General features: G+C 40.0%; 1 protein-coding gene across 1 annotated transcript in view; it reads left to right on the top strand.

The window, feature by feature from the left end:
- The window catches only part of LOC309601972 (FYN-binding protein 1-like), a gene marked incomplete at its 3' end in the record, with an annotated part of 60,541 nt that overhangs the window by 27,943 nt on the left and 7,753 nt on the right, over window positions 1-24,845 (top strand). The window contains 10 exon segments of the mRNA XM_082335227.1: window positions 332-401; window positions 926-1,066; window positions 1,755-1,786; window positions 2,848-2,959; window positions 4,328-4,433; window positions 4,758-4,783; window positions 4,785-4,915; window positions 17,784-17,817; window positions 18,962-18,993; window positions 20,402-20,489. Of these exon segments, the coding sequence (XP_082191353.1) occupies window positions 332-401; window positions 926-1,066; window positions 1,755-1,786; window positions 2,848-2,959; window positions 4,328-4,433; window positions 4,758-4,783; window positions 4,785-4,915; window positions 17,784-17,817; window positions 18,962-18,993; window positions 20,402-20,489 (772 nt within the window).

Below are 24,845 nucleotides of genomic sequence, written 5' to 3'. Positions count from 1 at the left end.
CAGGTGGGGGTCGGTCTCTTCTCCCAAGTAACAAGTGATAAAAGAAGAGGAAATGGCCTCAAGCTGCGCCAGGGGAAGTTTAGGTTGGATATTAGGAAAAACTTCTTCACCGAAAGGGTAGACAGGCACTGGAACAGGCTGCCCAGGGAAGTGGTTGAGTCTCCATCCCTGGAGGTATTTAAAAGAAGGGTAGACATGGTGCTCGAGGACATGGTTTAGTGGTGGACTTGGCAGTGCTAGGTTAACAGTTGGACTCGATGATCTTAAGGGTCTTTTCCAACCTTAATGATTCTATGATTCTATGATTAATTTACTGTTTGATCTGTTAAAGAGATGTTCCCACCTCCTTCTTCTGATCAAGAAATTTATGATGGGATTGATGATGAAGATGCTCTTACTAGGTGTTTTTATATAATTTAAATAATATTTGCTGCTTTATCAGAGTGTTTTCGTTTTGTTTTTTAGTATTTTTGAATTAGGCGTAATAATCAGCAAGTGGGTATACATCAGGATGGATTCATGAAGCTAAAAAAAGGGTTCTTTGGTCTTCTGGAGAAGTTTTGTTTTGTAATTAATTTTGGTATGTCAGCAAAAGAAGCTGCAATCATGAAAATCCCCAAATCCCCAACTAGACAGAATAGGTCTGAAATGAAAATAACAAGCTAAAATGCTAGCTTGCTGAGTAACAACATGAAAGCAGAAAGCCAGCAGATTAATATCTATACCTACAAATATATCTAATATCTATAAATGACCTAAAATACATATTTCTAGTTTAGCATTTTAGACATTAAATGTCCTCACCTTGTGGTATATACAGTGTTGGCATTAATGAAAATTATGTGCATCAATGGAGAATTTAAACTGGACCTTTTAAAAAGAATGTTACATTTTACATTGTGATAATTGCATGCATATTCCAAAGGTCTGTATCGCAGAATGACGATAAGAATGATATCTGGTCCTGGAGAATCTTGAAGAGGCTAAAGGCCAAAGATGACAAAAAGAGAAGTGTACGAGAAAAAACAACCAAAGTCAATGGGGCAGAAGATAATGGAGATTTGTTGTAAGAGTCTGCCAGGAAATCACACTGGACTTCATTAACTAATTCTAATAAAGCATTGATCACATGCTACTAACATGTTCTCACAGCAGCCTAATGAATCACGAATCAAATTGTAACTCAGGATGATACTTTTCTGCAAAAACACTGACCTCCTTTCTTTTCACCTGCATAATATAATTACTTTGTTAACAAGCTGTATTTGTTGCATAAATCTAGTAATTAAAATATATCAAAAAAAATTTTTTTTTAAGAGTACCAAAATAATCCATTATCTTTGTGCTACTCTGGTGATATACGTTTGCTATATCCTCAGTTAAAATATACTTTGCTCACCAGTACAATGTTGCTGAGATAAACTGGTAAATCTAGTCCCATTAATCCAAATTTTAGGAATTATATGCCAAACAGAAAAATGCAAAGATTGTCTTCTCCCCATCTTGCCTAGAGGTTAGATCAGCAACTGGTGTTTTTACAACCATCTTCTCTCATTCAGTTCTGAACCAGTTTACTTTGATTCAGTGGTAAAAATACATTTAGTCCATGAGTATTGTTGGTGTCAGCAGAGCTTCAAAATGTCTGGAGATTACTTGGAGCCCTTGTGTTGCAAGTTTTTAAAATTATTTAAATGATGCAAAAGCCTATTAATGTGATATAAATACTTAATGAGCATTTTTTTTTTTTTCCCCAGCATATCTCCTTCAACAAAGCAGTTTGGAAAAGGTAATTAATAGCCTGTTGTTTAGTCTTCATATTGATTCCTGATCCTTTTTTCTGTATACATTACTCTGTCATGCTAGTCATAAAAACACATCCAAGGAAGGAAACAGAATTTCCCATTGCTTACCCAGTTCCAGCAAACAAATTTCAAATATTGTGACTGATTTGGCTACGGACAAGGAGATACAAATACATTGCAAGCTCTGTAGAAAACAATTTAATGTATTTTTTAAGAAGTCATGATTTTTCTATGTGAGATTTCCACTAGTTCATTTTATTTGACATTAAGTATGAACAGATACACTTGGAAAGAAACACTTAATGCAAGACTTCAAAAATAGAGAGATGCTTGTTATTTTTATCACTTGCAGTATCTTTGTAAGATAACATATATTCATAAATATCAGCTCAGCCATGGAATAAAAAGCAAGTTCTTACAATTTTTGAAGCTGTTGCCTGAAGCAAGTTCTAAACCTTTTATCTCCTACTGTGATTTTTCTAGCCATGGATTTGATGAGTTGAACAATTGCTTCCTTTCTACAAATATGCTGGATGTGATTCAATGTATATTCTTGGGGTAAGAATTCTTTTCACTGCTTTGGCATTGCAATATGGCCTAAAAACTAACATACATGTGATTCATATCTACTTCTAGGCAACATTTCATTGACCAGAGTACTATAGAAGTGCCTGAGTGTACATTAAAATTAAACCCTAAAAATATACTTTGATGCAACCCAGTGGGAAATGGACTAATTAAAACAAAGATTAAAGGCTATTGCATTAGCCAACATGTGCTAAAACTTGCTTCAGCTTAAGAAGGTTAAAATATCAGTGAATACCTATTATTATTAATAGTCTTATTCTGAAAAGGTTGGCTGGTGTATGTTTTGCATAGTAGATTGTGCAAAACAGAGAACCCACAGTTACTATAGATGATAAATGGCTACAGTACTTGCCGCAATTTCTTGTCAACTTAGCTACACTACCGTAGATTGTAACACAATGTATTCACTACTCAAGGATCACATAATTTTCCATTCTTTTAAACGCTATTGTTTCAGATTGTGGAGACAACGATGTTTATGATGATGTAGATTCCTCAGACTTCCCTCCTCCACCAGCTGAACTCAAGCAAGTGAAAATGGGAATTACTCCCCTGATTAGAAATCTTTAGTACACTGTGACACATTTTCAAAGTATTTACTAGAGGCAGATTGCTGCTAATGTATGCTTTATTTGGTATTATCAGGTTTTGTAGTTCTCATAACCCTACTGTTGACAATGGCAGTTGAATGCTCCCTGCCTCCATTTCAGATTGAAATAATAATTAGACTATAGAATAAATAAGCATGCTTTGAATTTCAACAAATTCAGCCCCTGATGGACAAGAGGTAGAAATGAATGCATGGCCTAAAGATTCTTCATTGTAGATTCTCTGCATGCAGTCCTCTTTCTATCAAAATTTGGGGACTGTTAGGATAAGTACTATACTTGATCTCAGCTGCTGCAGTATTTTATGATAAAAGGAGATAGTGCCCTGTGTTATAAGTATGAAACACATGTGGAGGTGTAAAGTTCAACTTGTAAAACTTTTATCCCTGGACCAGGAAGTCATCACCATCTCTGGAGCACAGATGTGTTATGAGCACAGATGCATCTGTGGAGATGACTGCAATATGTCACATTCTGTTGTCACTGACTTCACTCAGGTGGAGCTACAAAGTGCACTACAATAATCTAGTCTGGTGGCATTAAAACAGAGAGAGCTCTTTGAACTGTATATCCAAAAGAAAAGACGTGGCCCACCTTAAATCTAGGTTATTTCACATACACACATACATTCATCATCAGTGAAATTGCCATCCACAACTCCTACAGAGATCAGGAAGGATCAGAAAGTAGAGTCAGACTTTAAATTCCCCAGGTACAGCATCAGGAAGGGCAGTTTGGACATTAAACCCTTCCGTGCTCATTGGCACAAGTGAACAGAATCAGGGATGTAGAAAAAACAACAGAACTTGAAATAGGTCATGTAATGCAGATTCCCCGGAGTAGCAAGGTCTTCTATGGGCACATAGGACTAACACAGCTGCTGTACAAAAGGCTAAGACGTTCCAGCTGCCTCCACAGTGGGACATGTTATTCAGCTTATTGCCCAAAGATACATAGACTTCACAAAAATTGTCCCTTGCCTAGAGATTCTAAAGTGATGGGTATCATTTACCTAAACTATTTTTGGTAGATGTAAAGTTCTTATTGCTGTAGTAGCTAGATACTTTGAATAATTTTCCATATTCACTTATGTAATAGATATATTAATATCAGAACTCATTAAAAGAGAAAAGTAGGAAAGACAACCCCAACTTTTTATTTCTTTTGAAATCAAATCTGTATTGTATTATCCATATTAGTTTTGTAGAGCAAAGAAAATATACTAAAGACATGTGAAGGTAAATGCATTTTCACTAAAATTATCAGAAAGGTTGTCAGTACCTCAGATGTGTTGCTAATTTTCTTTTTATCTGTAACCTCTTGTTTTAGTTCATCAAAACCAGCAAGCCTTGGAAAATGTAAATCAGATGAAAAAGATGCACAAAAGCTTAAAAAGATGGAAAGAGAAGAGAAAGAGTTCAGAAAAAAGTTCAAAGTAAGTTTTGTTCAAAGTAAGTTTTGTTCACATAAAATATAAAAACTAAAATATTTGTATGGTGTCCTCTAATTTGTGCCCCTAATTTGTAAATAATCCATTATTTTGCCTTTGAAAGGTAAGGTATTACTACTTGTAAAAGTAGTGATCTAAGCATTTGTAAGTGCAAACGGTAAACATAGGCACATACTACATACCATAAACAATTATTTGCCTAATTTTCAAAAATTTAGTAATAAATGGGAATATATTGTTATAAAAAATGCCTGATCATAAGCTTTACATTGATGTTTCTTATCCAGCATCTCTATTTTATTTTTGCAGTTTGAAGGTGAAATTAAAGTTCTTTACCACCACAGTTCAGGATTTGCCCCAGAGAAGATGGGGATCTAAAGACTTACAAGTTAAACCATGGGAGTCTTTTGAAATTATAGAAAGTACAGATGATACCAAGGTCCTGTGCAGGAATGAAGAAGGAAAATGTAATTTTTATTAAAAAGCTGTAGTACAAATCAAACTGTCAGAGAATGATTGTTTAGTACATAACTTGAGTCAGGATGTATAAAAAACCCTCTTCCCTATCATATTAGAGCAGAGCCTAATACTTGTCATTTTCCTTGCCTGGTGGTTGACAAGATGTAAATTGTTGCTATTTTATTATTGTTTTAAGAGCAGCTTGCCTTAAAAAACTTAAAACTCCAATAGGCAAGAGATACCAAATGTGAGAGAAAGGACAACTTATTTATGTAAATCTTGCTTTGCATCAACTAAGATTAGCAGATGTTTTTGTTGCTTCTGTCTCCCTCCATTTGCCAAAAAGATTATAGCTATGAGACCACACAGAATCTACTAAAACAGTAAAATCCTTACTGCAGCTCTGGGAAGCACTTGTCCATTGATTGCAGCCAAGGGAAAATCAATGACAATATTCTTTCTTTGGACTGCCAGAGCTTGAGTTTAATCTTTTCAACAGGCTAGGGGGAAAACTACCTAGGAGTCATGACCCCAGCCCCCAGCTGATTCAAGGAATATGTCCTTGTTGGCATGCCTGCCTGTTTTGGGAGCTGCATGAGGCTTATCAGTGTTTCTTTGAAACCCTTGGCCAGGGTGTGCATTGGCAGAAGTGTTTGCATTTTTTGAGATGTCTGGACCATCTACTGTTGGTTTCAATTTCTTAATGTGCTTCTTTTTTACAATACTTTTCAAATCTCCTAATGAAAATTCACTTTGTGTAGAAATAAATTATGCTCAAAGTAGCAGCATCCTTCTGCTCACCTTTACCTTTTACCACTGACCTATGTAGAAGACAGTCCAATGCCATAAACCTCTGAAGGGGATACAGTCACTTTCCTTCTATTTTTTTCCCCTCTGTACTCATCTGTTACAGTCTGGAGTATAGCCTTCTTCCTGGCAGACCTGCAGGGTGAGAAAGAATTTCTTGCATAACAACACATATGTTTTTCAAAATATGGATTGCACTAGTGTAGCCACTTCCCAAAGAGCAGCTTTCAATGCTGTATTTTCTGAATCAAGCTTATAACAAAATAGACAGTAGTTCATATTGACTGTTTTCCTCACAGTCTTCAAAGCTTTTCAAATAGTGACAGGAGCTACTGCTTTGCTATGCATAAAAGAGCAAAACGAATAAAAACATCCTCCCTGAAAATCTCTGAATAGTTCTCTGTCAATTTTCACATTAATTAATAAAGTTTGAATCCTACTTTAGTTAAGTACATGACAGTTTTGGTTATTTGCTCTAGTTGCTCTAGTTCCTCATAACTTAAAGTTATAATTTTACCTTTTGAAGGCCAGATAGACTGAAAATCAACAATTAAAGATGTTTTTGTTACTTTTTTGCACATTAATTCTTCCATTTGATTGCTAACTTACAAAGCACTTCCATAGCTTCATGCCTCTACCAACAGTCAAACAAAATTAAAAATTATATTATAATGTCTTCCCACCTTGTTAAGCAAGGGATGATAATCTTAGGAACATATTCTGCTATCACTTATTTTTATTGTTACAAAATGATTTGAAATTTCAGAAGTGACACAAGGAACTGATTCTCATTTACCTTCTCAAATTCCTTTTTACTGTTGCCTTGGTCTGACCCACATACCTTTTGAAATACACAAAAACCTTCAATTCACTTTCATACATTTTGCTTAAACATTAGCATTTAGATGGACTTCAGTGCCTGAAAATGTAAGCTGTGTCCTCTCCAAGCCTCCTTTACACTCTCAAAGAGCAGTTGGCCTGATGTGTCATAGCTTTCAGTGGGGCTAAGTAATCAAGATGGAGTATGCTAACCTGCTGCCTTGTTCCCTATTATGGAAGTCACACAAATATGAATAAATTAGTTAGAAACTGAAACTTTGGATGTGTAATTTTGGAGCCTCTTCCCTGGATTAGTAAGTTTGACAGAGTGTGGGGTTGGCAGGTGCTGTATCTCCAACATATTTAGGGGCTAGGGATCATCAGAAGAACCTAGATTACCCTTTGCAGTAGTAGAAGGACTGTCACGCACATTTGGCTTGCAAGCACACTGTGTTTGTATACCATGACTGTAAGTGAAGAAATTTTGCTTTCATAGAATCATAGAATCGTTTTGGTTGGAAAAGACCCTTAAAATCATCGTGTCCAACCGTTAACCTAACGCTGCCAAGTCCACCACTAAACCATGTCCCTAAGCACCACATTTACATGTCTTTTAAATACCTCCAGGGATGGGGACTCAACCACTTCCCTGGGCAGCCTGTTCCAATGCTTGACAATCCTTTCACTGAAGAAATTTTTCCTAACATCCAACCTAAACCTCCCCTGGCACAACTTGACCCCATTTCCTCTTGTCCTTGTTACCTGGGACAAGAAAGGGACACCCACCTGGCTGCAACCTCCTTTCAGGTAGTTGTAGAGAGCAATAAGGTCTCCCCTCAGCCTCCTCTTCTCCAGACTAAACAACCCCAGCTCCCTCAGCTACTCCTCATAAGACTTGTGCTCCAGACCCTTCACCATTTTCATTGCCCTTCTTTGGACACGCTCCAGCACCTCAATGTCCTTCTTGTAGTGAGGGGCCCAAAAATGAACACAGTATTCAAGGTGCGGCCTCACCAGTGCCGAGTACAAGGGATAATCGCTTCCCTAGTCCTGCTGGCCCCACTATTTCTGATGCAAGCCAGGATGCTATTAGCCTTCTCGACCACCTGAGCACACTGCTGGCTCATATTCAGGTGGCTGTCGACCAACACCCCCAGGTCCTTTTCCGCCAGGCAGCTTTCCAGCCACTCTGCCCCAACCTGTAGCTTTGCATGGGGTTGTTGTGACCCAAGTGCAGGACTCGGCACTTAGCCTTGTTGAATCTCACACAGTTGGCCTTGGCCCATCGATCCAGCCTGTCCAGATCCCTCTGCAGGGCCTTCCTACCCTCCAGCAGATAAACAAACAACCCTGCCCAACTTGGTGTCATCTGCAAACTTCCTGAGGGTGCACTCGATCCCCTCATCCAGATCACTGATAAGGATATTAAACAAAACTGGCCCCAGTACTGAGCCCTGGGGAATACCACTTGTGACTGGCCGCCAACTGGATTTAACTCCATTCACCACAAATCTTTGGGCCTGGCCATCCAGCCAGTTTTTTACCCAGCAAAGAGTATGCCCGTCCAAGCCATGAGCAGCCAGTTTCTCCAGGAGAATGCTGTGGGAAATGGTGTCAAAGGCTTTACTAAAGTCTAGGTAGACAACATGAGGATCCACTAAGCTGGTCATCTTGTCATATGTCCTGGTTTCAGCTGGGATAGAGTTAATTTTCGTCTTGGTAGCCGGTATGGGGCTGTTTTTTTGGGTTTAGGATGAGAACAATGTCGATGATACACTGATGCTTTGGTTCTTGCTAAGTAGTGCTAAGCTGTTGTTAAATAGGTGCTAAGTGGTGCTCACACTGGTCAAGGACTCTTTCAGCTTCCCCTGCTCTGCCGGGGGCACAAGAAGCTGGGAGGGGGCACAGCCAGGGGGGTGCTGACCCAGACTGGCCAAAGGGTTATTCCATACCATATGACATCATGCTCAGTATATGAACTGGGGGAAGAAGAAGGAAGGGGGGACATTGGGCGTGATGGCGTTTGTCTTCCCAAGTTACCGTTACATGTGATGGAGCCCTGCTTTCCTGGGGATGGCTGAACACCTGCCTGCCAATGGGAAGTAGTGAATGAATTCCTTGTTTTGCTTTGCTTGCGTGCACGGTTTTTGCTTTGCCTATTTAACTGTTCTAATTTATTTTACTTCAATTATTAAACTGTTCTTATCTCAACCCATGAGTTTTCTCCCTTTTACCCTTCTGATTCTCTCCCTCATCCCACTGGTGGGGAGTGAGCGAGCGGCTGCATAGTGCTTAGTTGCTGGCTGGGGTTAAACCACGACAGTCCTTTTTTGGCGCCCAATGTGGGGCTCGAAGGGTTCGAGATAACAACAGATTTAATTGGAATGCGCTAGATCGAATTTATAGCTGTTAGTGCTGTTTAGCTGTTAATCGGCAGGCTTCTGTGCTTGCCATGGGGCTTGCTTGCCTTACTGTATGTTAGAGTCATCTTACTGTGTTGTACCTGGGAACATTTTGATAACAGCAATGGCCACGTACCCGGGCTGGCAGATGGCCAGGGCATCGCTGCTGTTTCTGTGCTGCTGTACTGGACAGGCTGGAACTCCAGTGTGAACTCGAGTCGAAGGGACTGTGACCTGTGGACGAGTCCATGCGGGAGCACGACACCCCAAAGTGTCTGCGGACGTGGATAATCCCATGTCAGAGCAGCCCATGGAAGTTAAGGGTGGAGCAGAGATCCACCTGCAGCCCATGGAGGACCCCATGCCAGAGCAGGTGGATGCCCAAAGGAGGCTGTGACCCCATGGGAAGCCTGTGCTGGAGCAGGCTCCTGGCAGGACCTGTGGACCCGTGGAGAGAAGAGCCCACGCTGGAGCAGGTTTGCTGGCAGGACTTGTGACCCTGTGGGGGACCCACGCTGGAGCAGTTCGTGAAGAACTGCAGCCCGTGGGAAGGACTCACGTTAGAAAAGTTCATGGAGGACTGTGCCATGGGAGGGACCCCACGCCGGAGCAGGGGCAAGGGGAGGACTCCATTGCAGTGTTAAACCCTATAACCTGGCCCAAAGGGGCCAGGGGTGGAGACTGTAATGGAAGTACCTTTAAATTGTTGTGACCGGGGATTTGAGTTGCATGTTATGGGAATTACTATAGCAGGAACCCCTTGTTGCTAGCCAGGCTAGGAGTAAGGGGAGGAGTTCATTGCAATGTTCAACCTAGCCCAAAGGGGCCAGGGGTGGAGATTGTGATGGAAATAATACCCTTAAATTGTTGTAACCCATGATCTGAGTTGCATGTTATAGGAATTACCATAGCAGGAACCACCTGAACCAATGGAGGAGAAGCCTTACAAGAAGCACTGCAAGTGCAGCAGTGACCTGACCTGAGCTGGCTTTGGTGCCCAATAACTCCATGCAACACACCACCTCACCACCTCCCCTGTCCTGAGTGACCACTATCACAGGTGGAGCCCAAAGTCATGGACTAAACGAGCACAATGGACACTTTTGGGACAACAGGGGTGGTGGTTAATGAGGATGTATTGGATAATGTGGGACCTGAGCATGACGTAAATGGTATGGAATAAGAGGTGGATACTGTCCTGGTTTCAGCTGGGATAGAGTTAATTTTCGTCTTGGTAGCCGGTATGGGGCTGTTTTTTGGGTTGAGGATGAGAACAATGTCGATGATACACTGATGCTTTGGTTCTTGCTAAGTAGTGCTAAGCTGTTGTTAAATAGGTGCTAAGTGGCGCTCACACTGGTCAAGGACTTTTCAGCTTCCCCTGCTCTGCCGGGGGCACAAGAAGCTGGGAGGGAGCACAGCCAGGGGGGTGCTGACCCAGACTGGCCAAAGGGCTATTCCATACCATATGACATCATGCTCAGTATATGAACTGGGGGAAGAAGAAGGAAGGGGGGACATTGGGCGTGATGGCGTTTGTCTTCCCAAGTAACCGTTACATGTGATGGAGCCCTGCTTGCATGGAGGTGGCTGAACACCTGCCTGCCGATGGGAAGTAGTGAATGAATTCCTTGTTTTGTTTTGTTTGCGTGCACGGTTTTTGCTTTACCTATTTAACTGTTCTAATTTATTTTACTTCAATTATTAAACTGTTCTTATCTCAACCCATGAGTTTTCTCCCTTTTACCCTTCTGATTCTCTCCCTCATCCCACTGGTGGGGAGTGAGCGAGCGGCTGCGTGGTGCTTAGTTGCTGGCTGGGGTTAAACCACGACATCATAGAAGGAGATCAGGTTATTCAAGCAGAACCTGCCTTTCACAAACCCATGCTGACTGGGCCTGATCACCTGCTTGTCCCGTACGTACCGCGTAATGGCACTCAGGATGATCTGCTCCATAACTTTCCCCATCACTGAGGTCAGGCTGACAGGCCTGTAGTTCCCCGGATCCTCTGTCTGGCCCTTCTTGTAGTTGTCATGTTTGCTAGCCTCCAGTCATCTGGGACCTCCCCTTTTAGCCAGGACTGCTGATAGATGATGGAAAGTGGCTTGGTGAGCACTTCCACCAGCTCCCTCAGTACCCTTGGGTGGATCCCATCCAGCCCCATAGACTTGTGTGTGTGTCTATGTGGCGTAGCAGGTCACTAACTATTTCCCCTTGGATTATGGGGGCTTCATTCTGCTCCCTGTCCCTGTCTTCCAGCTCAGGGGGCTGGGTACCCCAAGAACAACTGGTCTGAATATTAAAGACTGAGGCAAAGAAGGCATTAAGTACCTCAGCCTTTTCCCCATCCTTTGTCACTATGTTTCCCCCCGCATCCAATAAAGGATGGAGATTTTCCTTAGCCCTCCTTTTGTTGCTGATGTATTTGTAGAAACATTTTTTATTGTCTTTTATGGCAGTAGCCAGATTAAGTTCCAGCTGGGCTTTGGCCCTTCTAATCTTCTCCCTGCATAACCTCACAACATCCTTGTAGTCCTCCTGAGTCACCTGCCCCTTCTTCCAAAGGTGGTAAGCTCTCCTTTTTTTCTTGAGTTCCAGCCACAGCACTCTGTTCAGCCAGGCCAGTCTTCTCCCCCACCAGCTCATCTTTCAGCACGTGGGGATGGACTGCTCCTGTGCCTTTAAGATTTCCTTCTTGAATAACATCCAGCCTTCCTGGACTCCTTTGCCCTTCAGGACTGCCTCCCAAGGGACTCTGTCAACCAGGCTCCTGAACAGGCCAAAGTCTGCCCTCCGGAAGTCCAAGGTAGCAGTTCTGCTGAACCCCTCCTTACTTCTCCAAGAATTGAAAACTCTATCATTTCGTGATCACTATGCCCAAGACAACCTCCAACTGTCACATCACCCACAAGTCCTTGTCTGTTTGCAAACAAGAGGTCCAGCGGGGCACCTTCCCTAGCTGGCTCCCTCACCAGCTGTGCCAGGAAGTTACCTCCCACATACTCCAGTAACCTCCTAGACTGTTTCCTCTCCGCTGTATTGTATTTCCAGTGGACATCAGGTAAGTTGAAGTCCCCCATGAGAACAAGGGCTAGGGACTGTGAGACTTCTCCCAGCTGCTTATAGAATGTTTCATCTGCCTCTTCGTCCTGGTTGGGTGGTCTATAACAGACTCCCACCATGATATCTGCCTTGTTGGCCTTCCCTCTCATTCTTACCCATAAACATTCAACCCTATCGTCACCATCATTAAGCTCTAGACAGTCAAAACACTCCTTAACATACAGGGCTACCCCACCACCTCTCCTTCCTTGCCTATCCCTTCTGAAGAGGTTATAGCCATCCATTGCACCACTCCCGTTGTGCGAGTCATCCCACCATGTTTCCATGATGGCAACTATGTCATAGATTTCCTGCTGCATAATGGCTTCCAGCTCCTCCTGTTTGTTGCCCCTGCTGCATGCATTGGTGTAGATGCACTTCAGTTGGGCCATTGATCCCACCACCTTTTCTGGGGAAGCCTTAGTTCCTATGTGACCGTTCTCAGGTGCTTCTGTGGTTTCTAACACATCCATAGCCCTTGCGTCTTTGCTGCTGCATGGCTCTCCATCCCCTACCTCCACTGAGATGGCAGACCAAAGGACCTCACAAGCACACCATCCCTCAAATATTGGCGTGCTGCCCCCAGGCTTATCTCCAGCAAGCCTGGGTTTATTCCTTTCCCCCTTCCAATCTAGTTTAAAGCTCTTTCACTGAGCCCTGCTTACTCCTGTGCTAGGATCCTTTTCCCCCTTTGAGACAGGTGTACCCTGAAGGGAATGAGACATGGACTCCGCATATGAGTTCAGGCAAAGACAAGCAAAGACACTTTATTTTTACAATCTATCCCTTTTATAATATGATCTAGTGTTCACGAGCAAGCAAAACCCATTTCATTGGCTACTGTCTTACATTCACGCATCTCTTCCGCGCTGCTTATTGGTTCTTCAAGTTGGTGCACGTGACTTTTCTCTTTCAGAAACGTATCTAATCACATCCTTACTTTGCTGCCTCTAAGTTTTCGCAAACTTGTTTGTAACAAGCCTCAAGGGCACAGCTGCATCTCGTCAAAGTCAAACACAGCCTCATTTATTCCCACAGTACCCTATCTGTCACCAGCAGGCCTGGTGTCATGTAGACCAACCCATGATCAAAAAACCCAAAATCTTGCCGGTGACACCAGGCTCGGAGCCTGGTGTTGATCTGCTGGCTCTTCCTGCATCTTCCCTCATCATTCCCTGCAACTGGAAGGGTAGAGGAGAACACTACTTGTGCTCCTGATCCCTTAACCAGTCATCCCAAGGCCCTGAAGTCTCTCTTGACTGCCCTTGGACTTCTTGTTGCAACTTCATTGCTGCCTACCTGAAAAACCAATAATGGATAATAATCTGAGGGCCATACCAGGGTAGGAAGTTTTCTCTTCACATCTTTAACCTGGGCCCCAGGGAGGCAGCAGACTTCCCTAAAAAGTGGGTCTGGTCTGCATATTGGGCCTTCTGTTCCCCTCAAGAGAGAGTCTCCTATGACAATGACCCATCATCTTTTTTTCTTTGTGGAAGCTGTTTTGATGCAGGGTGTAGGCTGACTTAACCTTGGCGACACCTACGAGCTGGATGTACCATCATCCCCATCATTGTTTGGTTCTACTTGCAGAGCTTCATACCTGTTTTGCAAGGGCACCTGGGAAGGTGGGGCAGTCACAGAGGAGACATCTGCTGCACTGGGCAGGAACTTGTCACCATTGCCCCCATCCCTTAAGTCACTGTGTTCAGCCAGGCGGAGAGAAGATAGGGAATCCTCCATATCATGGGTCCTGTCTGCCTGTTAGAATCATATAATCATTAAGGTTGGAAAAGACCTCTGAGATCATCAAGTCCAACTGTTAACCTAACTGCCTGGTCCACCTCTAAACCATGTCCCTAAGCACCACATCCACATGTTTTTTGAATACTTCCAGGGACTGTGATTGCTCCACTTCCCTGGGCAGTCTATTGGGCCTGTCTCAGGGAAGGTAGGGTGCGATTCCAGTAATCTCTCTCTCTTACACTCCCTGATACTCCTCAGTCTACTCACCTCCTCCCAGAGCTCTGTCACTAAGCAGAGGAGCTCCTCTACCTGGGCACACCTCGCACACCTCCCACAGGTGTGCTCACTGCTGCCATCAGATACTGGCCTAAGAGTAGGGCACACCCTGCAGCCTGACACCTGGGTGGCAGCATGTTCCCACCAGAGCTCTGTCTGGGAAGCTGTATTCAGTCGTGGTGGGTGCAGAGCTTAGAGAGGCCATGGCTTTTTGCCAGGTGGAGACCATTGCTCCCTGGTCTAGCTGGCAGAGCTACAGCGCCCTTCCTGCACCGCGCCCTGTTTACCCGCCCTGGTCCCTAACACTCCCCAAGGGCTTCTTTTATACGTGTAGGGGGGGCTTGGCCGCCGTTGTTCCTGGCCCCGCCCGGGTCGCGCGAGCTGCGGGCTCTTGGCGGCTCTCTCGGCTCCCCCTGGGGTTTCCCCGGTTCAGGAAACCCCCCCGTGCACCGTGCTACAGCGCTCCGCTGCGGATCGTGCCGGCACCGGAGCTACTCGTCTCAGCGACTGTATATTCATGTATATTTACATGAGAAAATGAATAGAAGAAACAGAGACTAGAATAGCCAAATGATTTAAAATGATTCCCAGTGAGACTTCAGGACTCCTGGAAATTATTGAACTCTACTTAAAGAGAATTTTAAAAAGATAATGTCTTTAAAAAAAAAAAATCCATTTCCACGCCTTTATCCCAGATAATAAAATCTGAGGAAAGACAACCAGGCTAAGAATATCCTGAATAGGCAGAGCTTTCCCTGTGTGTACTGACTATCATTCAGCCTGAGAGAATACGCAGGTGACTGAAAATCTGCAGCGTTGGGTTCTTTGACTATTGAAGATTACCTGCAGTTTAACATTTTTAGTAGGCAAAAGTTATAATAGAATTTATGTACGTATCAAATCTTCATGATCCTGAAGATATAAATACAGGCAAATTAAGCATCTATTTTATCTTATATAGCTGCAATCAAATATTAAATGTGTAGAACTATTTTTTTTCATTTTCTTAGCGACAAGAGCTTGTATCATTTTTCTCAAAGGATAACTGTAATGATTGCAAGTTTCAGATACCATTCAAAATAAGAAAACTGGTAAATTAATTGTTAACTTTCTTACAGAGAGTGCATTGTGGTTTGATGATTAATTTAAAATAGTTATTGAACTCATAGAGGCTTTAGCTAACACATTGGTTTATATAGAGGGCTAAGAAGGTTATTTTTCACTCTGCATTCATGTAACTGTTAAGTCTTAAACAGAAGCTAAAGCAGATTAGAGTCAAATAAAATATTATCACATGAAATTAATGCCTTTCAGGCAACCTTCAGCTCTAGCACAAGACAGAAGTTTTCTTTAAAAATGCAGTGTTTTTCATGTATTATGGCCTTCACAGAGCAAATCGCTAATTTGTTCTACTTTTTATGATTAGCAATTAATATAGCATATTATGGAAAAAAAACTTATTTACATTTGAGATTTATAGCAATATCTGATATCTACCTATTTTAAGATGGAAATACCCCAAGTTAAAATGAATTATGCAAATGTTTCTTTATGAAGACAAGCTGTATATAAGAATTAGTTACTTATTACTATTTGGAGGACTATTTGGGATATTATTCGTGACATATAACTTTTCCAGTATTCCATATAGGAATCATAGGGCATTTATATATTTCAAAACATTGGCCAGCTGAAGACTCTGATAATTCAGCAGCTTTTGGGAACAGTACTAGCTCATTGTGTCTGATGCCAATTTACAAGGGAAGGTTTCCCCTACTAGTAAAGTTACAGATCTTGTAAAGGGCAATTTCTGTTAGAATAAAACTAGGGACAACAACAAAAAACTTTCATGTCTTGTGTATCAGAAAAGAAAAGTTCATGTGAAGGAGGAAATAATTCCTTTAGGTAAAACAGTACGATCTGTGGATTCAGATAGACTGACATGAAGAATCACCACCAGAAATACTAGCAGAAAACTGATACTTTCTGTACTATTTAATGGTTCCTCTAAGTACATGGAGCAGTAGCAGCTCCAAGAATGCAAAGGAGCTTTACAAGTAAAGCTAATAAATTTATTCTAAAACCTATCAATATGGTAGTGTATGAATTACTAAAAAACTGTAATTTTAGTGTGACCATTTAAGCCTCCTAATGAATAAAAGAAGGAAACATATAGTAATTTAACATATAACACAAGATCACATTTCTCCTTTAAAACTGTCCTAGTTTTGTACAAAAATACTAATGTTTACCTACAAATATGTAATTATCGTTATGGCTTTCTCTTTGCTTGTATATGTTATATCAATTGACAAGTATTTCAGTAGATATCTTTTACCAAAGACAGCAAGTAATGTTTTTCAAGACATTAAATATATCGAAGAAGAATATGTGTAGTTTTATCTGATTTCATTAGTAATGCAACAGAGTAACAGAATAATTCACCAGTGAGTAGCTTCTCTAAGGTATTTCCATTGTCTTGTATAAAGAGTTCTTATCAATATGATACAGTTAAAAAAATTTAAACAATTACAATTAATGATAATTAATTGGTGTATATGTCTTGAAAGACATTTTTGTCCCTGTAACTATACATATGTTTGCGATTTATTATTATAAATATTATTATGTGGTTATTATTATACCACATTTTTGTGCTATATTTTGTGAACTGTGCTATATTTTGTGTTATTAGCTATTGTTTCACACCCCTCTCATGCAACCAGAAAACTAAAATATAAGATGAAAACATAATCTTGCATAAATTGTATGTCCTGGTTTCAGCTGGGATAGAGTTAATTTCCTTCCTAGTAGCTGGTATAGTGCTGTGTTTTGGGATTAGGATGAGAATAATGTTGATAACACACTGATGTTGTAGTTGTTGCTGAGTAGTGCTTACACTAGTCAAGGACTTCTCAGCTTCCCATGCTCTGCCAGGTGCACAAGAAGCTGGGAGGGGGCACAGCCAGGACAGCTGACCCAGACTGGCCAAAGGGCTGTTCCATACCATATGATGGCATGCTCAGTATATAAGCTGGGGGGATTCAGCCAGGGGGCAGCGATCGCTGCTCGGGGACAGGAAGGGCATTGATCAGCGGGTGGTGAGCAATCGCATTGTGCATCACTTGTTTTGTATATTCTTTTATCATCATCATCATCATCATCATTATTATTATTATTATTATTATTATCTCTTCCTCTGCTGTCCTATTAAACTGTCTTTATCTCAACCCATAGGTTTTACTTTTTTTTCTAATTCTCTCCTCCATCCCACTGTGGAGGGGGGAGGGTGAGCGAGCAGCTGTGTGGTGCTTAGTTGCCGACTGGGGTTAAACCACAACATTGTATTACTATTTTTCTCCTTTCAGCACTAGTTTTGTACACAATAGAAACTATTGCAATGAAACAAGAGAAATTACATTGTATGAATATGTAAAGAACCTGACACATTAGACATCTGACTGGAGCTACTGTAATATTCTGATTCCCTATCTAAGGCACCATGTTATACTAAACAAGTAGATAAGAATAATTAAAACTAAAATTAGACATATCAAAATTTTCCATGAGTACATATCCATTGTACATTTTTATCCATCTATACATCTTTCTGTCTGAAATATCTAAAAGAGAAAAACTGCATTTCACTAATGCTAGCAACAGAAGAAATAAATAACATGAATATTTTGGTTTAACTTAAATACATATATATTTCAATTTTACAGATGGCTATGTTCTGAGAAGCAATTTAGTTGAGAAGTAAGTACAAAGTGATCCTTTTGAAAAATTTGTTTTAACACTCAATTTTGTTCTAAACTGTTTGTTAAATAAAAGTGAAATGTAGTTATTTTAGTATGTCATTCTAGTTCTGTAAATTGAGGTATTTTAATGGAGTTTAGATTTCTCAAGAATTAGTCGCGTCATATATCCATGCTGGAAATTTTCCAGGGCCCCATTCCTCATTGCTTAACCATAAATTCTGGTTTAAACCATGAAAAATGACATAAGTATTATTGGTACTAGAATATGTTACTGAACTGCACATTAATGTGATTAAGTGTATTGATGCCATTTTCAAATGTTTAACTAAAATGGACCAATTTTTCTTTAGGTTTATTTTTATTTCAGTCTTATTGGGATTGAGCAGATTTGGCTCAGTGTTGCTCCAAATAATTGCGTGGAGTTCAGTATTTAGGTTCTAACCCAAAACCCTCGTCAGACAAAGCCTTTCCATTTCCTTCAATGGGCTTTATGTTAGATCCTTAAATATCAAATCAGATGTCATTTTTAGAATTCAGGCCTGCAAACACTTATACACATGCTTAACATATATATATAAATAGCCTTATTGGCTTCCATGGGGCTGTTCATGTATCTAAGTGACATATTTTGAAAATTCCTACTCATGGAGCATGTATCATTTATAGACATTACCTAAATTCATTATCTAAAAAGCTGCTCCTCCAAAACTATTATGGCATTGCCAAGTACAGAAACAAATAAGAATTTCAAGGGCATACTGATTTTTTTTACTCACCTTTTCTGGTTTTGATTTTAAAAATTCAGTAAATATTTAATTTTTTATGAAAATGTCTCTATGAGTTTGCTAGAATAGCTACTTTAAAACTTAATTAAAAAACCCCACCTTTTAATAAAGCAAGCCTTTCACATGAGAAAGAAATGTATCCAGCTCTACCCTTCACTGAAAATCCTTTGACCTGACCATCTTGCTCAACACTGTTCTGTTGCCACAAAGGTTGCACTTTTCAAATTAGGAAATGAATTGCTTGATAGCATGTCTGCACCATACTGCTACACTATTTTGTATCTGCATGCAAATAGTAATATATATCTGATGTCTCAATTTTTAAATACATTATTTTTCTCTTTTTCTAACTAACAGTGATGGAGAGATTTACAATGATATTGGTGATGGTATGTTGAACATTTCAAACAATACAATTACTATATTCAATTACAACAAATAACTTTATCCTTGAGTCAAAGTACTACACAATACTAATATTTTTGCATTTTATTTTCATTTTGGATTGCATCTATGATAATGACTGATGCAGAATTCTATGCAAGTAAGAGCTTCATTGAAGACCAAAATCTATTTTGGACTTCCTAATTGTCAAAGCAAGAGAAGTCACTAAAACTGATTACAAGTTAATCGGTTACACTCTTCTAAATGTACAACATTCGCTTAACCTTTTATAAGATTTCAGGGTTTTGTCATCAGTTGCTTTGTATATGACATTCTTATTGCCATTTATCAGAGCAATTAAAATTCAGGGAATATGAGCTAAAGTTAAGGTTATAATTTTCCACTTCCTTTCCACATTTGTGACAGTCCATGTAAAAACAGTTCTTCAATTAGCTATACCCAAAGAGGCCAGTTCAGGTCTATGAAGGATACAGAGGACAACAAACCCTGGGAACAGGTTTTACTCTGGTTTGGGTCTATTAAACACCAGAGTGCCACTCCGGGGAGGATAGCATCCTGAAAAGAAATGCCTCCTTTGGTCGTAACATCCTGTTGTGAAAACAGGAAATCAAAAGTGGGCATCAGAGAAGACAATACATTGCTGACCTGCCATTCCAACGGTAATAGCTTTAGCTACACTGACATGTACAGCCATGTACTGTTATTGCTGAAGTTTGTTTTTCTACATTGTACTAGTGATAGAATACCATTTTCTAAAATTTACTTGACCATTTTGTAAGTACTTTTTGACTAATATTAATAGTAAAACAGTAACAATAAGTTATATGTGTTACATACAGCACTCTGAGATATAAACCATAGAAGAGTCTACTTTATAGTATAATGTTGCTTGAATTATATTCAGAATGTTTAGGTTAAGATTTAATTTCTGTTTAGTTTGAAGATATGTTGTTGTCATCACTATAGTGATTTAGGCATTAAAACAGACCTATAAACTTATGATAAACTGGTTGGAAATAACTTCTAGATTAAATATATGTATATATTTATCACACCATTTCAATGCTATCTTTTTCTTCTAAGTATTATTTTTTACACTGGACTTGGCTAAATGAGAGTATATAAATTAAACATTTCCATGCTTATCCATTGTAGAAACAACATTTATCCCTAAAGATCATAGGTGATGCTATTATCTGAATGAGCAAGTAGCAAAACAAAGTAAAATGAACAGATGAATCATAATAATAAATATTACTTTGCACTTACTTATATATCAGAACTCACTGGAAATCAAAAGAAGTTTTCAGTGAACACCCAATAAAGAGGGTGAGCATGTGCAGAAAATGGAACATGTATTTGTAATGTGTGATGCTTTTGCTGTAATGCAAGATAATCAAAAACCTGTAACAACCAATGTGGCTGGATCAGTGCAAGCAACTCCTCTTGATAATCAAGTCTCCTATAATCCTCAAGGGAAGTAAGGTACACTGTGCAAACCAGTGCAATGTAGCAAGCTAGCAAGTTTAGCTTATAAACATAAAGAAATTTTGGCTCTGTTGAAGTCAGTGAGTTTTGGTCTTACCTCCAGTGGAGCTGAGATTTCATCTTACACAAGTGCCTTTTATTGATGGTTCAAAATACAGTAAATCTCTAAGGAGATATAATGCTATGGGGATATCAAACATAAAATTAACTGTAGAGATAATAGCCTGTAAGCTATTTTATACTGTATTTAAAATCACTGATAACACATTGAAAAGCTATATGCAAACTTGAGTTTCCAGTTCTATATTTGCTATTCAAACCAGCATCCAGGCACACAAATACCAATTTTATATGTAAACATCAGCACCAGCACCCAAATTTAAAACATGACCTTATATCTTCTTCACTGAAAGAGTAGTCAGGCACTGGCACAGGCTGCCCAGGGAAGTGGTTGAGTCCCCATCCCTGGAGGTATTTAAAAGATGGACAGACGTGGTGCTTAGGGACATGGTTTAGTGGTGGACTTGGCAGTGATAGGTTAACGGTTGGACTTGATGATCTTAAGGGTCTTTTCCAACCTTAATGGTTCTATGATTCTATGATTCTATATAAAGTACAATGAATGTGTCTGGCTATTTGGCTATGTAGATGGTGGTTTATTTATTTTTCAGGGGCATTCAAGAGGGTATCTGCATCAAATTAGTGATATGCCAAAGAACTGAGAGGGACCTCAGACATTTAGAAATACACAACCACTTGTCAGTTAACAATACGATAAATATTTTCATGCTTTACACAGTTAATTATCTCAAAAAGAGTTTGTGTTAAATTCCAACATATAAGCCCAGTCTTGTTTTAGTTTTAACTGATAGTAGAACTTCATGTGTTGCAGTAACATAGCATTTCCAACAAAGGATCTTTCCTTTTGTATATACTTTATCTTATATTAAAGGACTTCAGTAGAACACAAATCTCTTTTGTCCCCCTGCACAGATGTGAATTTTATTCTTTGAGAAATTTTTTTTTTATATATTTTGAATAGCTTTTCCATTTTCTTAACTTTGATGTGATGTAGGTACTGTGTTTCCTTACTGATTATACTGACAGTATTGGTCTTATGAGACATTAAATCACCATAAGAAATAATCATAAGATACCTTAAGCTAAAAATCTGTGCATTGTTTTCACAGATCAAATATAATGTGATTGTTACAAGATGTTGAAATGTAAGGTACTACACACTGAAAAATTACTGGTATCTCATATTTTTTCTTTTTATTATTTTATCAATGCCTTTCACTGGATACAATTTTTTTCTTTCTTCTGAATAAAAGTGTGCTTTCTCACAAGAAATGTGGTTATACCATCTTCTGCCAAAGTAGAACAGCAGTAGCTGAAAAATAACTTCTGAAAATTATCACCAAGCAACAGACAGTGAAAATCAACTTTATTATTGCTGCAATGGCAGCATGACTACAATGTGGCATTTGTTTGTCAGTAATTACTATTCAGAAAGTGAAATGTAAACAGAAAGACTTCCAGATGGGAAAATCTATACTTAGGCAGTTTAATAAAGACTGTATTTTAAGGGTTTCTCACCTGTAATTTATTCTATTAACTTTAAAAAGTCATAAAGAAAGAAAAGATCGCTGTCCCAGTAAACAGACTAAGCAAAACAAAAACTGGGAGGGCAAAAAAGTCTTCTCTAATTCAGGAGCTTTAGAGCATTTCTCTGCTGTTACCGCACACTCTGGACTGCAGGAACGCAGCTGATCTCCTGTGCATTCCTGTGTAAGAGGTTTATATTCTCGATCCACATAATTGCAGATCCCTTGGCTACTCCTCCCACGGTGGAAACAAAACCCTCCTCTGTGTGCGATCTTGTTGCATAATCCACCTCATCTGTGAAGATCAGTGCTTTAGTAAGGGGAAGGAAATTCAGTGGAGGAACCTAGATTCACTGTGTGAATTAGATTAGCCCTTACCACTACATTACTTCATGACAGATATAGGTGTAAGCATGTGTGTGTACGCATATGTGTGTCTCTGTGTATGTGTGTGTATTTTATGTCAAATAAGACAACTTCTGTGGAAACTAATGGACCCATAAAAGGGTACCCTTATGACTTCTGCATAGCAGCCCCAGACCATCCTACATGGAAAAGCTTTTACATGTAGCTTCACTAGAGAATGAAACACTCAAATGCTAGGAGGTGCAAGAAATGAGTTTGTATTTGCACAGCCTCAGTTCTGCTTCCTTGTGTGGACGCATCTTTAAATGTGTGTGCAGTCTATAATTCAATGATGGCTCAGTATTTTTTCCCACAGGATCCCTGCCTCATTTAGTGCTGAATGAGAGATAACAGAAAAGGCAGTTGTTCAGCCCTGTTCATTCAGTTTCTGGCCACTCCTTTATTTAGTGCAAACCTTCCCAAGCCTATGCTGCACCCAGAACTATTAGTTTCTCATGGCATTCATCACAATGATATATCAGATTCCCATGAATAGGAATGGATTTATCTTGTGAAACAGGAAAATATTTTATTCCTTTTTTTAATGTATGAAAGGAAGGCACTAACAGAGGACAATTTGTGGAACATATCCATTAATTCTGGGTACAAAACCAAATTGCTAAAGCTAGATTAATGATATTTTTAGTGCTTTCCTAGATTAGGACTCTCACTATTTTCTCTTCCTCTTCTTTGCCTCTACTTGTGGTTAAACATAAAGAGAAGAGAGAAAACACTTGTGTTTAAAAAGTATTAGCATCCAAAGTGTATCTTTTAAATACACCATGTTTACAGTAATAAAAAGGGGGCATATAGGGGATACTGATTAAAATTTAATTTAAATAATAGTTTAGATGTGTCCTGGTTTCAGCTGGGATAGAGTTAATTTTCTTCTTAGTAGCTGGTATGGTGCTGTGTTTTGGATTTGGGATGAGAATGATGTTGATAACACACTGATGTTTTGGTTGTTGCTGAGTAGAGTTTGCACTGGTGTCCTGGTTTCAGCTGGGATAGTTAGTTTTCTTCTTAGTAGCTGGTATAGTGCTGGTGGTTTGGATTTAGGATGAGAACAATGTTGATAACGCACTGATTTTTGGTTCTTGCTGAGTAGAGTTTACACTAGTCAAGGACTTTTTAGCTTCTCGTGCTCTGCCAGGTGCATAAGAAGCTGGGAGGGAGCACAGCCAGGACAGCTGACCCAGACTGGCCCAAGGGCTATTCCATACCATATGATGTCATGCTCAGTATATAAGCTGGGGGAAGAAGAAGGAAGGGGGGGGCATTTGGTGTGATGGCTTTTGTCTTCCCAAGTAACCGTTACGCATGATGGAGCCCTGCTTTCCTGGGGATGGCTGAACACCTGCCTGCCGATGGGAAGTAGTGAATGAATTCCTTGCTTTGCTTTGCTTGCGTGCGTGGCTTTTGCTTTACCTATTAAACTGTCTTCATCTCAACCCATGAGTTTTCTCACTTTTACCCTTCCGATTCTCTCCCCCATCCCACCAGTGGGGGGGAGTGAGCGAGTGGCTGTGTGGTGCTTAGTTGCTAGCTGGGGTTAAACCACAACAAGATGATATTCTGAAACTTAATAAAAACTGGGGACAAATTTTAGAATTGAATGGTCTACATTATTCCCTCCATTTACATCATTTGCTGTCTCCCAGCTCCCATGTTGACAAGAAGTTTGTTGGCATGGTTTTGAGTCTATGGTTTTTGCCAGAATTAAACACTTATGTGTAGATGGTCTGGGGATATGCCAGGCTGAGACACCCAAACCAGTTCTGAAAGAATTAACTTATTTATCAGAAGCCATTCACACAGAATAGCAGCGTAGCACTCCATCTCGACTACCTGTCTAAGAAACAAGGTAGTAGTCCAGCTGAAGGGTCATTCTAAGCAGTTTCCAGCATCCAAGCCAGCTGGAAGATATTTCCATGCCACTCAGGTTAGCCACGGTACTGCAGAATGCCACTGCAACATGTCCTAACCTTGTGCAGAGCAGCAGCGTGGTAGCCCCAGGTCCCCTTCTTTGCCTGGGTGGAGCAAAATTACAATGATCTCACAAAGCCTTTCTTCTCTGTGTTTCATTCTAGCTAGCTGGCTCCTGAACATATGTAGTATTTGTTAAATTATCTCTATTTGCCGCCTTCTAAAGCACTTTGAGAGAGAGATTTAAGCTGTTATTAAATGTATAGTTTCTTGCTTGAAGCTTTTTATATTGTGGGCCTTGTTGAAAAGAATATAGGAAACTATGTTTATTTTCTTTCTTAATGCATAGACACAGAAATATTGCTTAAACTTAAAATGTTCACTGTTAGGCAGAAAGGAAGTATGCAAAA

Source organism: Platalea leucorodia (genome assembly GCF_965183815.1).
Source record: "Platalea leucorodia genome assembly, chromosome: W".
Taxonomy (NCBI): Eukaryota; Metazoa; Chordata; class Aves; order Pelecaniformes; family Threskiornithidae; genus Platalea; species Platalea leucorodia.
The sequence above is the reverse complement of the archived record's forward strand: the minus strand, read 5'-3'. Positions and strand labels throughout refer to the sequence as shown.